Source organism: Cheilinus undulatus, linkage group 20 (assembly GCF_018320785.1).
Source record: "Cheilinus undulatus linkage group 20, ASM1832078v1, whole genome shotgun sequence".
In the NCBI taxonomy this organism is placed as follows: Eukaryota; Metazoa; Chordata; class Actinopteri; order Labriformes; family Labridae; genus Cheilinus; species Cheilinus undulatus.
In genome coordinates, this window is record NC_054884.1 from 26,816,663 (window position 1) to 26,834,015 (window position 17,353).

Genomic DNA, 17,353 nt, shown 5'->3' on the forward strand with positions numbered 1-17,353 from the left:
AAGACCATTAATATACCTGGGACTGATGTCCCACTGTGGGAAAGGCTGGATTTTCATTACCTTTGTAATGTTTGTCGTGTAGCATAGACAGCTGCCTGGTAAGTGGAAAAACAGAACACTTGTATCTACTTGAGGCCATAGGGCATATTCTGCATATGGGGGCAGGCAGTCCTCACTGGGAGAGTCTAAAAATCTGAATTAAGGATGTTCCCAGGTGCCTATTTCCCCATTCACATGTATTTATCTTGCATGATGTGAGGATGGTACACTGCATAGAGCATGGCTAAAGTTAGCAGCTAGCTCTGCCAGTTTTTGTTCCTTTTGGCAGATTTATTTTATACTTTATGTGGTAAATCTATCATTGCTTATGTTGAGTGCTTACTAATGAATTTAACCCCCAACAGGCTACATACAACTTTTTTCCATTTTCTAGTTCAAAATATTACCACACTGTAATATCTGCTCCGACGACACCCTAAATGCTAAGCTTCTCATGCTTATATTCAGCCAAGTGCCGGAGGACAGCTTTGGCAAAAAGATACTTAATTGAACTAAGTTGTAAATCTTATCCAGCTAAATTGATACCCAAAAATTAGCTGTCTCTGTGTGCATCCCTAACTTTAATACTAATTAAACACTTAGGAGCCTTTTGTTAAAAGAATACAGGGTCTCTTTATTTAAAGACGCAATTTTATTCCTTCAGTTAAAGTAGAAAAATAGTGGTTGCCATACAGTGTTACCAGTTTGCTACAATTAAAGTGTGTGTTTCCAATTGAGATGCATAGTATTATTGGCTTAATATTGGCAGATATTAGCTTAAAAAGTTAAATGTTGCTATTGGCAGACATTGGCATTGGCTAGTAGCATTTTTCCAGAAAATACACCATTTCTCCCAGAAATTGTTGCCATTACAAATGTTTTTTGTATAACTTTTTTTGTTTTGTTTATGTGCATTGGAACAACACAAAACAGTAGAAGAAAAAAGCCAAAATTGACATAATTTTACACAAAACTTAAAAAATGGGCCAGACAAAATTGTTGGCTCCCTCAACTCAGTGAGGGTTTGGTTGCACACCCTTGGGAAAAAATAACTGAAACCAATCATCCTATAACCATCAATGAGCTGCTTACACCTCTCAACTGGAATGTTGAAACACTCAGGTCTCTCAGATTTGAAGGGTGCCTTCTTGCAACAGCAATTTTGAGATCTCTCTATAGGTGTTCAATGGGAGTTAGATCCAGACTTTTTGCTGGCCACTTCAGAACTCTCCAGTGCTTTTATCTCCAACCATTTCTGGTGCTTTTTGAGGTATGTTTCAGGTCATTGTCCTGCTGGAACACCCATGACCTCTGACACAGACCCAGCTTTCTGATATTAGGCCCTACATTGTGGCCCAAAATCTTTTGATAGTCTCCAGGTTTCATGATTCCTTGCACACATCGGCAGCAAAACAACCCCAAAACATCTTTGAACCTCCACCACGTTTGACTGTAGGTACTGTGTTCTTTTCTTTGTAGGCCTCATTCCATTTTCTGTAAACAGTAGAATGACGTGCTTTTCCAAAAAGCTCTACCTTAGTCTCATCTGTCCACAAAATGTTCTCTCAGAAGGATTGAGGCTTACTCAGGTACATTTTTGCAAACTCCAGTCTGGCTTTTTTATGTTTCCTTGTCAACAGTGGGGTTCTCCTCGGCCTCCTGCCATAGCACTTAATCTCATTCAGATGACACCGTATGGTCCGAGCTGAACCTTTTGACATGGACAACCAGCCACGATGGCTGGCTGATCTCAAATATCGCCTACCAGCTTCCACAGCCAATCACAGCTCTTTCTCTCAACACAGCGGTCCATTTGATATAATGCCCTTCTCACTTCCCTGCTTACATCAATGCTAATGCACCACACTGCTGCTGCTGGCAAAGCTTCACCTCCTCCACCCCAGCCTCCTCCTTTATAGCACCTTCATATTCAGTTTCATACTACTATGGATTAATTGCTTCTGAACTAATTTCATTCTCTTCAAAATGAATTGTCATAAATGTCTCTATGTACGTATAGGCGGTTTCTAGCTATGCACTCCCTGGAAAGTCAAAGCATGCTGCTTGGCTAGCCCTGGGAACATCTTTTGAGCAGAGCCTTCTCTGCCAAGTAAAACTGTTTATACATTTGGCAATAAATGGTTTGGTATCTTCATATCAGATATCAGCAAAAATCCAATATTGTGCATCCCTAATGTCCATCGAGATGTCCAGTTTGGTTCAGTTCATGTTGTTAATGTTTGGTATATTTGTCTATTTTGCATTTCCATAGTCCACTTCACCATTACGTGTCGGGCAGGGGTTTAGGTAGATGGCAATTGTAGTTTTATGGCCTGGCATTACAGCACAGGAAGTGATGACGCCTTTAACAAATCAACAAGACTGCAGTATGTCTAGCTCCACAATTTAGGATTGGATGGAACAGAGTTAGTTTGTTATCTTTCATAATATTTTGATAATTTAAATGCGAATATTTGAATCCTTACGCCACAAAAGGTGGAAACCAGATTTAACTGTAATATTGTTGTTAACTGTTTAGTGAATCATTGTGGACTGTGAAACACAACTATAAGGGCAATATTAGTGCAGTCATTGTAGAGGTATTGCAAGGGAGATGTCAACGCGGTTTACTGTGAATAATGGAGAGAAATTTTCTTCTAACCAAGTTGAAGGAAACAGTTTCCTGTGAGTCATTACTGATAAAGAACGAATAAGTACAGATGAAGTACCTACCCATCATGGGCCTAATGATAGACCCCTGGTTGTGTTGTTATTTTTGAATAATAGCAGCCATTTCTGGCAGCACTCTTGGGGAAATGGGACTCATGTAAGGTCTCACTGAAGTGAAAATGGTTAATAGACTTTGGCTTTTAACCACTTTTCTGCTATGTAGTGTCCGTCAGTAAAAAAACATACCCTGTTTATTCTCACAGCAGCAGTGGGAGCAGTATTGTCTTGCCTAAGGATATATCAACATGTGTCTGAGAATTAAGCCTCCAACCTTGAGAGACGGAGTGTAATAAGTCACAGTTCTGTTATACTTCAGGAGCAAAAAGTTCATTTAAACACTTTGTTTGAAAAGTGCAGAGTGGTTATGTGCCTGCTGAGAATTTGAAAAATGATTTTTAAAAATCTATCAGAGATTTACTTCAAAATGTCAGGCAAAAAATGCCTCTCATCATTATTGTCTGGGGAAAATGATGTGGACATCCAATAAATCTTTGTTAAACAATTAAAGGGCCCTAAATTGTGTCTACCTGCGTCACTCTCCATACCTGACCCTTCTCAAAAATCTTCCAATTGATCAGGCACACTATAATTACTGCCTCCAGTGGGATTACCACCCTTTGAAGGAGGAGGGGTACACTAATTAAATCCCTCTTTTTTTCCAGGCAGGTCTGATCCGGACTGATAATGGGGAGTTTTTCATCGAGCCCCTCGAGAAGGGCCAGCAGGATGTGGAAGTGAAGGGGCGTGTCCATGTGGTCTACCGCAGGTCGGCCATCAAGCGGGAGTCGGGCCAGCGGAGGGAGGACCTCCACAATGAAGGTAGGCGAGGAGTTGTGGCTTGACGTCAGTGGAAACAAAAAGCGGAGTCTGTGTTTGAGTGTGTTTGGACTGCGAGTGAGGGTGTGGGTGTTCACATGTGAGTTAGGGCAGATGTTTAAGTGGAGGTTCAGAGCAGGAAGGTATATGAGATGGAAAACTGATTTCAGGTCTCTATTGCATGAAGCAGAGTCAAGTACTAAGCAAAGAGAATGACAGAAAAACCATCCAAGCAACTTCATAAATGTATGCGCTAACTGAACTGAAGTGGTCCATTTGAGCACTAGTCGCTTTTCATGTTTTGTACACTAATCATTACTTACATGTTCCTCACATCAATGCAGATAAAAAATATTTAAATGAACAAGTTCAGAGTTGTCTTTGCTTTCAGATGCCAATTTTTCCTTTGTTTCCTGTCACATCTATCAGAAGGCTTATTGGATACACCTTTAAAGTGGATTGTGTCTTATATGCCGATGCAACCAAGCAGAGCTTGTCCCATTTTGAATAAGGTAGCTGTTGTATTCAAATTTAGACTATTATTCCTGAGTTATTTCAGTGGAAAATTCCTGCTTAGATGAGATCTGATTAGCTCAACACAGAAGCATGTATGACAGATGTAAATCTGTGTATCATTCGTTCATTTAATATTTGATTGATAATTGAATAACAAATAATGAAAAAATTGTTCTTTTTCTTGTTTTCATTTCTGAAGCTAAATCAAGTAAACAGGAAATGATGCATCTATTTGACTTTTGCTATTTATGTTGGGATCAGAGAATGTAATATGAAAAAACAGACGTAAGCAATTAGTATGACTTCAGTATTGATTTGCATAACCTGGTGCAGGTGTTGTGCTGTGCAGAAAAGCATCCTGAGAATCACATGCCAATCGCTGAGGAGTTCACGCTTCCTGGAATAATAAACGGAACACAAACACCGGCACCAAGTTAAGTCACGTTCCCACACTTGTGCTCCTTCATTTGCATCCGTGCCATGCTTTGATCCACCTTGTCCGTCTTTGCCAGAGCCAGGGAAGCATGCAGCGTCCAAGCACGGAAGAGTGTACTCATGCTGGTCAAATGTGCTGGACTTTGAGGCTCAAACGTATCCAGGCACAGTGCAGACTGCCTAGTGTGAATGTGTCCTAACTTGGTGCGGGCGTTTGTGTTCCCGTATATCATTCCAGGAAGCTTGAACTCCTCAGCGATGGGCATGTGATTACCAGGACGCTTTTCGGAGCACAACGCCTGCACCAGGTTACGCAAATAAATATTGCTATCAAATTGACTGCTTACAACTGTTTTTTTAATATTACATTCTTTGATCCCAACATAAATAGCAAAAGTCGAAAAGATGCATCATTTCCTCTTTATTCGTTTATTACTATTATTTGCACATAGGGAATTTTAACTAATTGTGGCACAGAAAGTCTAAAGCATTTAAGGCGAGCAATACTGTAAGTGCTTTTAAAATCTATAAGCAGAATATAAATAACTGTAATTCTCTGAATGGACTGTCTTGGCATTGAAATCCTCTATCTGAGAATGTATTTTATTTTGTCCCTTTGCGGTTTTTCACCCCTCATAACAAGGATGCTCTCAGTAACTTTTCTGGGCACATGCCTCACACCTCTTTTTACATCTGACATCTTTTCTTGACGGATATTTCATCTCACACTTTCTGCTGCTCCTGTTATATCCAAATTTGTGAGTTATGTCTCCTAGTGAGCGTTTCAGTTCTCACAGCCACAGAGATGTCAACCTTAACAAGAGAAGAATTTCACACAGGAAACAGCTGGAGGGCTTAATGAAATGATTGAATGTTGTTTGGAGTCTGTATGACTCCCTTGGGATTCTTCAGTCCAAAGATTTACTACTTTAAAGGGAGTGTTATGACTGGAGATCATGAGGATGAAAGTAGTTACTCCAGTACTAATACCTTCATCAGCATTCATCTGCATTGATGTCTACACAGTAAAACCCAAATCTAGGCAAGTATATTAGACTAATTTCTCAAAAAATGTCCTGTAGCACCTTTTTTTTTAGCCATATTCACCCGACAATTTTAGATAAACTGGTTATTTAAGATACAAAAAGCAGAAGATAAGGTCTGCACTGCTTGATATAAGGAGAAAAATGTCCTTTATGAGTGTCTTGTAAAGAGATTTATCTCAATTAATTAGTAAATGTATTCAGGGCTGCATGGTGATGCAGTAGTCAGTGCTGCCGTCTTAAAGAACAAGGTTCCTAGTTTGACAGGAGTTTTCTTTGCAGAGTTTGCGTGTTCTCCCTGTGCATGCATTGGTCTAATGGAGCTCTCCAGGCAGTCTGGCTTCCTCCCACAGTCCAAAGACATGCCCTTTAGGTTAAGTCGTGGCTCTAAGATTGGCCATAGGTGGGAAAGTGAGTGTGCCTGGTTGTTTGACTCTATATCAGCTCTGTGGCTGACTGGCATCCAGTGCAAGGTGGAACTTGTCTTTCCTGCAGTTACAGTTGGAATTCGCTTAAACCCCCCACAACTCCAAATGGAACAAGCAACAAGTTAAATATTGCTTTCCCCATTGGCAGGATTGGCTCATTATGACCTTACAGTAGGCCTTATAGTTTTTCATACTGCATATATTAGGATATGACGTTTACCTGGGCTTATCAGGAACTTGGCTAAAAATAAGTGTGATGAATAAGGATGCAAGTCACTGGGATTTAGTAGGGCTGAACGATTTGCAAAAACAATCTAATTGCAATTTTTTTCTTGGGTTAATCTTATGTTTTTTTTTTTTTGACAAATTCAAGCAATAGATAATTCCATAAATAAGACCATGTGTATTGAAAACAATGAAATTATTTCTGAAGCAATTAACCCATAGTAGCATGAATCTGAACATGGGTGCAACAAAATTTAAGCCATAAAGGAGGCAACTGGGGTGGGGGAGGTGAGGCTGGCTACCAGCTGATTGCAGCTGGGGTATGACTTTCGTGAAGTAACACTTGGCTTCATCAGTTTTAGACAGAGGGAGCTTACTATTTTTGCTTTTGTTGCAAATGTGATGTCATTTGCTTTCTTTAAGGACATTATCATTTTTATGTCACTCATTTTGATTAAGAAAAACATACATAAAACAAAAAAAAGATGATTTTTTTTAAACCATTTTTAAAAAACTGACACTAATCGTTTGCATAATGTGCATAAAATCACTGCTGCTGCAAAACAAATTGATTTATTAAACTGGTATTTTGACAAATTTCAAGTTAAAGAAATATTGCAACTTCTGTGATTTGTAAATTGCAGCAGTCCATATTGCGATTTAATCTAATTTACGATTAACTGCCCAGCCCTAGAATTTAGCCAACACCCCATATGCTAATATTTACAAATATTTCTTAGCCAGTACCAAAATACACAACCCCAATTGCAGAAAAGTTGTGACATTGTGTAAAATGTAAACAAAACAGAATGCAATCAACCCATCTGACCACAGAACAGTTTTCCATTTTGCATTTTTGGATTGAGTTCACATATGGCTTCTTCTTTGCATGATACAGCTTTAACTTACATTTGTTAATGGCACGGCAAACTGCGTTGATGGACAATGATTTTCAGAAGTGTTTCTAAAACCATGCAGTGATTTCCAGTACAGAGTCATTACTGTTTTTAATGCAATGCCGCCTTAGGGACCAAAAATCAAGAGCATCAAATATTGACCTTTGGCCTTGTCCCTTGTGCACACAGATTTCTCCAGATTCTCCAGAATCTTTTGATGATATTTTGCACTGCAGATGGTGGGATGTTCAAAGTCTTTACAATTTTACACTGAGGAACATTTTTGCAGATCGGCGAACCTCTGTCCATCTTTGCTTCTGAGAGATAGTTACAAAAATTAGTTGCAAAATGCTCCTCCAGCTATTTTTTATTGGTACCACTTAATTTTTCGGTATGTCAGTCTACAAATAGAGCTATTATTGTGATCAATTGCTGACCTAAAAATAAACTGCTTTTAGTGAGCAGCATTGGTCTGGTGTTATCATATCTGTTATCACCATGTTATGAAAAAACATATGTTGTTATGTGAGGAAAAAGCTTACAAAATATCAGCTAGATCTGACTAGATTGGAGAAATATGCAACAGGGAACATATGAGAGCATGACAATGATCAGTGTTAGAGCAGTGGAAGCTCCAGCTGATGTGCTCACAAAAGAAAAGCACTTAGCACAGCACAGGGGTTCACATGAAAATCAAGCTTTTCAGAATAGGCTGTCAAAATGCAAGCGCTTCTACAGAATACAGTACAAAAAAGCACTTTTCAGAAAAGATGAAAATGACAGGAGGTCGCCAAAGCACCACACAGCGATGGAGAATGTGACAATTGCACAGCAAAGATGAATGTGACAATAGGTCACTGGAATATAAAAAGTGTGCACATCAAATAATTTCAGCATGATGTATATTCTTCCCTAGTTGAAAGACGAGAAGGAAATGTAAACATGTCCATTTCCTATGCACTGTTTTGTACTTTGCAGTTGCAGATTTTGGGATTGCAAGCCTCCCTGCATCTCTGGATTTGGTCGAACACAAACTTTCGGAGTCTGAGCGCAAGAGGAGGCACGCCAAAAAGGACGACTACAACATTGAGGTGCTGCTGGCTGTGGACGACTCTGTGGTGCGCTTCCATGGCAAGGAGCACGTGCAGAATTATGTTCTAACGCTCATGAACATAGTAAGTGGGCTTTGATTGCTTGGAATAATTACTGTGAAATTTCTCAGTAAGAGGAAGCTTCTATTTTTCTATTTTTATCGACCTGTGAATACATTTTTCTCCATACCCACTATCCAAATTGACAATTCTACATTTCTACTGGGCATAGCATGACAAAAAATTTAAAGGTGCTTTTTTCCTTCTTTCATTGTGGACCTTTTTCCATCTATACTCAGATGCCAACTTTCTTTGGCTGTAAATGTATCAGCTGTTTGGCTTTCAAAGGATCAAATTATGTTTTGAACATCAAAAGACAGCAGTGACATGGTGATGTCTTGCCAAAGCTACAGTGAGCTCCCATGGCAAGGAGCACATGCAGAATTATGCTCTCACGCTTATGAACATAGCAAGTGAGCTTTGATTACTTGGATAAATTACCATGAAATTCCTCACAGGCTGCAGCTTGTGGATCTAATTCCCATGTGGGATATGTGCAGCTGTTTATAACAATTAATTTGCAGAATACCGTCTGGATTTTGGGATCATTTGGTTAATTGTGTGTGATAAAAGTGTGTTTTAAATGGCATTAGATAGTGAAAAATACCCTCCATAGCAGTGGTTCTCAACATGGGGCTTGGAGAGACACTGAGAGAGGGTTGCCAGATGCCTTTCATTAAACAAGAAATATTTTTACATCATTTCAAATTGTATATTATACCAGTTTTTATGAAATACATGCATAAACGTAGTTTATTTTTAAACCAAGAACTTGGTTATTTGTGAGATTTATGCTGAAATCAAGGTAATATTTAATATTAAGAAAAAAATACTATGGTTAGTAGAGAAACTATCCCAAGAGCTTGGTGTAGAGGAGTAGGAATCCTTATTCCCAAGGAGAAGGGGTCCTCTAATCTCAACCAGTCTAGAGCCATTTCACTGTCAAACATAAAGGGAAATCTTTTGTATCATAGCACAGAGACTAGTTATTTAGAGAGGAATAGTCTGATCAATACAACGGTGCAGAAAGCAGGAATACAAGGTTTTGCAGGGTGTATAGAACACACTAGCATGATCTGGCATCAGATTCAGACAAATAGGGGAAAGAATAGGAATTCACATGTTGTCCTTTAAGATTTGGCAAATGCATCTGATTCCATACCACATAACCCGATTTTTATCAACCTGTAAAGACATTTCCTTCCATGTCCACTCTCAGAATTGACCCCATACTTCTAGCTGCCATTATGAATGAATCTTAGCAAAAGATGTCAAAACGTTTTGTAAAAGTGCTTTTTCCCCCTTCTCTTTCTTACATTGTAGACATTTTCCAACCTACACTCAGACCCCAGCGGTCTTCAGTTGTAACCTTATGAGCTGTTTGGCTTTTAAAAATCAAATTATGTTTTGAACATCAGATAATAACAGTAACACCAGTGGCATCTTGACATAGCCCACTCTCTTGTGAGATCTGTGATCTTTTTTTCCGCTTTATCCACCTTTGGAGATATTTTCCTCCTCCACTCTCATAACAAACCTTGCCACACTTGCCCCCCAGACCCCTGCTGTCTCTAGCTGTTTATGGATTACCAGATGAGAGGAGAAAAAAAAGAAACTCTCAGCTAATTCATTACGGGTTCCACCAGCTCCTACCACCATAATCTGCTTAACGGACCCAAATCCCCCAAGTCAGATTTTCACAGGGTGCTGGTTTCACTCTGTAACAGTTACCATTTGGAGCGTGCATGGTGGTCTGATTAGCTGCACTAGACCAATTAGAAAGTTGAGTGGGGGCCGGCGTGGAAACGAGCCCCAGAAGCTCACCTTTGCTGCCAAATTCTTCTTACATGGAATGAAGTGTTTATTTATGAGGATATTACATTTATGATGTGTTCTTGAATGTCTTTGGCAGGCTGAAATGGTGGATTTATAATAGTGGCGCTGTCATCGTCCGTCCTTGGGCCCTCTAATGAGCAATTATGAGTTGTTAAGATCTGTCAGAAGGAGTGACTGTAAGAATGAAGAGGTTGCTTTATAGTGGATGTGAAAAAAAACCTTAATTTCAAGTAGAATCAGACAAGAGAAATGTGCAGCTTCAAGAGGCAAAGTTTAAACATACGAGGGTCTTAAGTGTTTAGTTCCAAGAGTAAGCCACAGGCTGTGTCTGAAAGTGCTCTGCCCACTCAAATCCCTCTGAATCCCTGGTCCGCGGCTGCAGTGAGTGTAGTACCACCTGGAGAAACTCTCCCTGAGGGATTGATTACTGAACATCCTGTCTGTGTGAAGCCAAGGTGACTGCTGCACTGCCTGCTGCACAAAGGCCGTGTTGTTTGACCATTTTTTTTTTTTTTTTTTTTTGGTCCACGTCAATGTGATGCCATACAGAAAGCAGGAGCACCTTATAGCTCACAGCTGCTGCTCTCATTTTGCAGTCACAACACTCCCGTTCCAGCTGTGTATGTATTTGTGCTCCTCCTGGCTTTGTAATTACTCCAGCCTATGTGGGGTTAACCCATCCCTCTGCAGGAACCACCAAAACCTTTCATAATAAAGATGTGAGCAAAAATATGTGACTTCAGCACTCACAAAAGCCATCACAGTGCTTTCATGATGCCATTTTTTAATGCTGTCCTCATTTTTCAGAAGCTTCTGACTCATGTCCAACATAAGCACACATATATAGGTCAGTATAGGCCGCTAGAGGAATTTGAGCTCGTAACAAATCTGGGAGAATTTGGGGTCACTTGAGTGCTCTTTACAGCAGTTATTGACCTGAATAGGCTTCTGTGAATGGAATATTTGCTTAAATACCTTGGGTGTAACCCTGCGTCCCAGAGCAAATTTGGACTTGAGCCAGGATAGCCTCTCTGCATTGACAGAGCTTTTGTTCTGCATGGTCATATTTTGCGGCCAGAGAAAGCAAAGTGACACAGGCACTTAGGCAAAGGGAAGTGCTGTGAATCTTCTTGAAATGTGTGTCTTTTATGAGCCTGCACACAGACAAAACCAGCACAAGCCTGAGTGAAAGACACAGACATGCCTCTGGTCTGAAGGAAGGAAGAAGAGGGTGTCACTATCCTGCAGGTTCTTGCACTGCAGTTGACCTGCGTGGGATTGTTCTCGGAGATAACTGTAAGCAATTATCTGGCTGCCTACTCAGGAGAAAGGAAGTGTCTTCATGTGATAGAAAGATGAAGTGGTAGTAACAATCTAGGACATGCTTATTTTCCAAGACTAAGCCCATGATTGAATGATGTTATGTCTGGTCTCAGAGATGCTATCAGTTAATAGAGCTAAACAGCGTGGTTCCGGAAGTAAAATTCCCATTTATTTTTTTGGTTAGAAATATCCAAGTAAGGGGTACAGATGACCTAGTGGTTTAAGACACGCCTTATGTATATCGTAAGCCAGGGTTCAAATCTGGCCTGTGGCCCTTTCCTGTATGTCTCTCCCTGCTCTCTTGTCCCTGATGCACAAAAAGCCCAAAATAATTCTTAAAAAAAACAAAGAAATATTCAAGTTAGACCTACCATGAGCTACCTGATTGTAAAACAACGGTATAAGCTTCTGTAGAAGAGAAAAGTTTGTAAAGTGCCAACTCCTTTTTTGAGGAAAAACATGGTTTATTCTCAATCTCTGCCAAATAACTACAGTACCCACAATCCTTGGGTGTCACAGCAATGCCTCTGATTGGTGGGGTGTCCAGTGACCTTACACATGCCTACTGGGCCTGTGAGTGATGACTGTCTACTGTTGCTGATGACAATACATGCTGCCATGGTATTAAGCGCTATTATACGCTATACAGACAAAAGTATTTGGACGCCTGACCATGACACTGTATTGAAATACATGTACTTCAATATTGTGTCACAATTTCCACTCTTCTTGGAAGGCTTTCCACAAGTGTTTTTGTGAGGATTTGTGCCCATTCAGTCTGTAGAGCATTTTTGAGGTCAGGCACTGATGTTGAATGAGAAGCCCTGGCTTGCAATCTCCGTTCCAGTTCATCCCAAAGGTGCTAGATGGGGGTTGAGGTCCATCACAGTGCCACGCTTGAAGTCGCTGAACTCTTCAGAACAACCCTTTTGCTATCACGAATGTTTGCAAATGTGCTTGATTTTTTACACCTGTGGCAACCAGTCTAATTGAAACAATTAACAGGTGTGGACAAATACTTTTGTCCATATAGTGGACATGCAAAACTGTGATAAATTACATTTTAATTGCCAATGTAAAACTACAATAAAAACTAGGGCTGCAAGCAGAGTGCAAAGTGTCCGTCAGTGGAAAAGGCCAAAAAAAAAAGCTAAATTTTGGCATTTTTGCATCTGTAGTTCAGTTCCTGTATGTTCAAGTGGATGACGACCCCCCCCCCCCCCCGGCTATTTCCACAGGGGGACAATTTTGGGGAAAGTTTGTGGAGTTTTGAGACATTTTAAGGCCCCCAAAGCAGACCTCGAAGAGGTGAGAGGTAGAAAAACAATAGGGTCCTCTCCGACCCTTCGTCAGTGCTCGAGCCCTAATAAGTGTGGAAAATAAGATACATACAGTGCTCAACAAATTTATTAGACCACCAACCAAAGTAAGGTTTATGCCACAGCTGCCCTAAATTAACAGCATTGGTAAAAATTGGAAAAACCAAAATCATTTTTTAAGTTTCTGCAATGGTTAATACACCAATATGTGGAAGCTCTTCAACCGTAATGATATTTTTAATGCTAAAATATCATTATTATTGTTATCCATGAATTTTCAAATTTACTGATTTACAAAAAAACAGAAAAAATAGTAAAACACAGCATTATTTCTTGATTAATATGTCAAATTATAGTTATTTACTTGCATTCCTGAACAGAAAAATACGTTTTAGTGGTTGAATGTTATGCTTGATTTATTTCTGACTTCTCAGAGAAGCCCAGTGAGCCGGCTCAAATTTGGGTATAAAAAGGTGAATTCAGTTTGAAATTCCTCATTCCTGTTCAAAAGTCCACATTAAAGCACTTCATGATGCTGGATGGTCTCTGTTAAGCACTGTGCATGGTTTAAAAGAATGAAAACCTATCTTAAACAATGGATAAAGTGGGTTACACAAGTATGCAGGTAGCAGGTTAGCTTGGTTCAAGCATTAAAAGTGTTGTGCGAAGGATTTTGCAAATGGGGGATTTGTGTGGTGAATATAACTTCCAGAACCAGAGTCACCGGAAAGTAGGTGGGTGTTGTTGAATGGTAGGGAAAAGTAGGAAAACAGTCTACACCACATCCAAACCTAGGTGGGCAGGAGCTGAGCCGAGAAAAGGACTGACAAAGAACAAACAGACGTCTCGCACACTGCAGAACACCGAAGCATACAATTATTTATTCCTTGGGTGTTTTTGAATGAACAGCCCCTAAATTGTATTCCTACCTTTCTATTTCTGTTGTTCACTGTTGGCTGTGGGTCAGTGGCTTAACCAGAAGGTTGAGGGGTTGGATCCTGAGCTCCTGCAGGCAGATATCCACGTTTGCTTGGGCAAGACACTGAACCCCAAAATGCTCTGACTCCTTTTCAACAGCAGAGATTCTTAATACATGAATCATTGATAGGAAACAGGGATATATATATATTTTTTTTTGTCAAAAAGTACTCAAACATGCACAGGACCAGGTCAGCATAGGCTTCTGTGTCCACTGTGGCACCACAACCTACACAAATGAAAGCGAAACCTTCTCACATGGGCATTGATATTTGGCAGATAAAAAATATCTTCTGCTGGTACACCTGTTTACTAACTCTTCTGCATTCCCACAAAAAACTCTGCCTTCCCCTCTAGGCTGCTCTGATTGATCAGTGTTCAACAACACCAAAGAATGGATGACCTTCGTTGAAAGAGTGTGTGTTTAGTGAGCGTCAGCAAGTCGATGAAAGGAAATAAAAATTAAATGAGTCACAGTGGCTTTTTGATTTCTCAAGCATTCTAAAACACAGAATCATTTCTGGAGCTATTTGGAGCTTTTGTTGTGAGAAATAAGCAGAACTTCTTTCAAAGCCAGACCTTCAAAGTGTTTCAAGACAGCTGCATCAACATCATGAGAGGGCACTGATTCTTCAATACTTTTTCAGTTGTTTATGATCCTGATAAGTTTGCTGCAGATTTACCAGGCAAAAGTTTAGAGAATTTTAAAATGAATGGATCAACCTAAAGTTTTGGGGATTTAATGGGGTTGTGGAAACTTAGAGGGAAATAAGTGGAAAGGGAACAAAATTCAAAATTCTCCTCATGACACCATTAAACCTTTCTGATGTTTTAGTCACTGTCTATTAAAAACTTGTGTTCCTTTTTTATGCAAATCTTTCATTTAAAGGTGACATTTTTACCCTTGTTAGACAGGTTTATATCAGCCTCATAGGTCCCCAAAACATGACTGTAAAGTTTGCTTCTAAAAAACACTCCTGTATTGTATTTTTTGCATTTCTAAAAACCCCTCCGTTTCAGCCCTGCTCAGAATGCGCAGTTTCTGTGTCTGTGACTTTAAATGTTACTGAGTTGTTTGACTCCACCCCTGACCATGACCCAAACTCCCCACATGGCATCATGAGGGGAAAATCAGACAATGGCTTGTTTCAGCACACATTTTCTAAAAAGTGGAGAAAGAGAGGGGGGAAAGAAATGGTCAGAATTCTGACTTTTTTCTTTCTTTCTTTCTTTCTTTATTATTTTTCCAAAATAATAATGTCAAAAGTTAAGTCAAATGTGTTCTCTTTGTACTACTTACTGATTAGTTAATTTTTGACAATAACACAACTGAAATCATTCATATTAATACACTCTCAATACTTCCATTAATATAAAATACACTGATAAAAATGCTGACATACCTTACAGGCACAGCAGAGAAATAGTTCAGCTCAAATATTTAAGTCCTGTTTAAGTATCCCATACAAAAAGAAGTCAGAGTTTTTAATGCCAAAGATCATGTCTTAGTCTTGTCTTCGTCTTGCGTCTTGGCAGCAATGACTGAAATCAAGCATTTGCAATATGTGGTGATGAGTTTTACTCATCACTGTGGAGGAACTTTTGCCTACTTTTCTTCGCAGAATTGTTTTAACTCAGCCATATTGGAGGGTTTTCAAAACTCAGGAATCAGAAAGGGGGCAAATGCTTTTTCACGGCACTGTATCTCAGACATGAAGTGCCATAATTTGCTGGTACAGCATACTATATTTCCATTTATAGATTATTCTTCAAATTCATCCTTTTTGTGTACAAAGCCTGGCAGTTGCATTCATGAAATAACAATTAGGGATGGGACCGATCTGAACCAATATCGGTATCGGGTCCGATATCGATGTAATTAATAGATTGGATATCTGACTGACGGCGCCGATCCAAGTGACCGATCCAAATCCATCTTACAGTTTGTGGTAGACCATGAATGCACCGCAGTCCAACGCGAGACAGTCTGTGTGTAACTGAGCTAGTATTAGTTATGGATGTTCTTAGCAGTATAATTACCTAGTAGATTAAACTTAAATCTATATTTAGAAGGGTAAAAACTAGTCTAAAGATGAGAGAACACAAAGAAGAGTGGGTGTGACATTAGCCTGATAACGGGCGGCGCTAGCATTGAAAGCTAGCACCGCTAGCGCCCTCGTTCCTCTTTGCAGATTAATATCGTGCTTTGATATGTGGCCTCTTTTCACTTCGGATGAGTAGTCATACGTGAGCCTAACCCTTGACAGCCCACATACAACCCTATTTCCATTTACTCCTTTGGAAAACTGTTGGTAACGGCCGTCACCGTTAGCTACCAACAAGCTACTGATTGTTGACATCAGGTGAAGGGTCAGAGAGGAAGGCTGCGGCCATTAACTGAAGCTACAGCGGTCTCTAGTGGCGGGGGGTCCTTTACAGTTTAAAAGCACACTATAGACAGGGATTTCAAGCATGTTCATAAAAAAATGATAGGTAATTAGTTTAACTGACTAGTAAATCAATGTTTACTAGTAGTTCAAATAAATTTGTTTGGAATACATTTAAATTCAATTCATTTTTGTATTTTTTTTTTTTTTTTGCTTTTTAATAAGAGGAGCTGGGTGGTTTACTACAGCTTCATGTAACCTCAAACATTATACCAACAAAAATAATAATTGTTAATATATATATATATATATATATATATATATATATATATATATCAAAATCAGTATCGGTATCAGCACATATTTATCGGAATCGGATCGGAACAGAAAAAAAGTGGATCGGTGCATCCCTAATAACAATACTCTAAACATTACAGACCAAGCAACATTTCGTTAATAAGATCGAGAAAAAGGTCAGGGGTCTAATCAAGTATTAAATTATGTATACGCCCATTTTAAAAATAGTTTGATGAACTGTGGCTCGTTTTAGCTTTGTTAGCTTTACTGAAAGCTAACATAAGTATGCTAGCTACCTTATTTACGCTATTACTTAATCCAGTGTAGCTAAATGAGCATTAGCAATGTGAGCTTAAGCAAACAAGGCTGAAGCTAATGTAGCTACATAGATAAAATGTGGATGTAGTTTGCATAGCTGTAAGCTTTGAAAGTCACATAGCTGCTGTAACTAAGCTACGTAGTTCTGTTATCTATACATAAGTTAACTATAGCAACATGAGTTTTAGCAAACAGAGCTAAAGCTAACTTAGCTATGTAGATAAGTTAGATAAGTATTTATGTAGCTACTTTGTGAGCTTAGCTTTAGCTACATTAGCTACTCTAGCTACATAATTTTGTTGCATTTGTAGCTTATGAAACCTATGTAGCTAACATAGCTTCATTAGCTTTAGCTAGATTAGCTGCGTTAGAATGTTTGCATGGAGGATTGGCTTTTTTCCTGTTAGCAGATTGTTTACTCTGCTTTATTAAAGGTCTTGTAATCAGTTTTTTGCAGGTCATGTTTAACATTTAACTTTTGGTATCCTTACCTTTACCCCAACCCTAAACAGAAGTTTAATCTGATTTGATTTCAAAAGTTTTAGCGTGTATTTCCATCCTGAGATATACGGTGTCTGAGATGAAGGATCTGCAGCCAGACTGTCTTGTCTAACTC

General features: G+C 39.3%; 1 protein-coding gene across 1 annotated transcript in view; it reads left to right on the top strand.

Moving 5' to 3' along the window:
• LOC121528620 (A disintegrin and metalloproteinase with thrombospondin motifs 14) overlaps positions 1 to 17,353 on the top strand; it is a 69,874-nt gene that overhangs the window by 18,456 nt on the left and 34,065 nt on the right. Inside the window, exons 3-4 of the mRNA XM_041816134.1 lie at positions 3,432 to 3,588; positions 8,107 to 8,303. Of these exons, the coding sequence (XP_041672068.1) occupies positions 3,432 to 3,588; positions 8,107 to 8,303 (354 nt within the window). The remainder of the gene's footprint in view (positions 1 to 3,431; positions 3,589 to 8,106; positions 8,304 to 17,353) is intronic.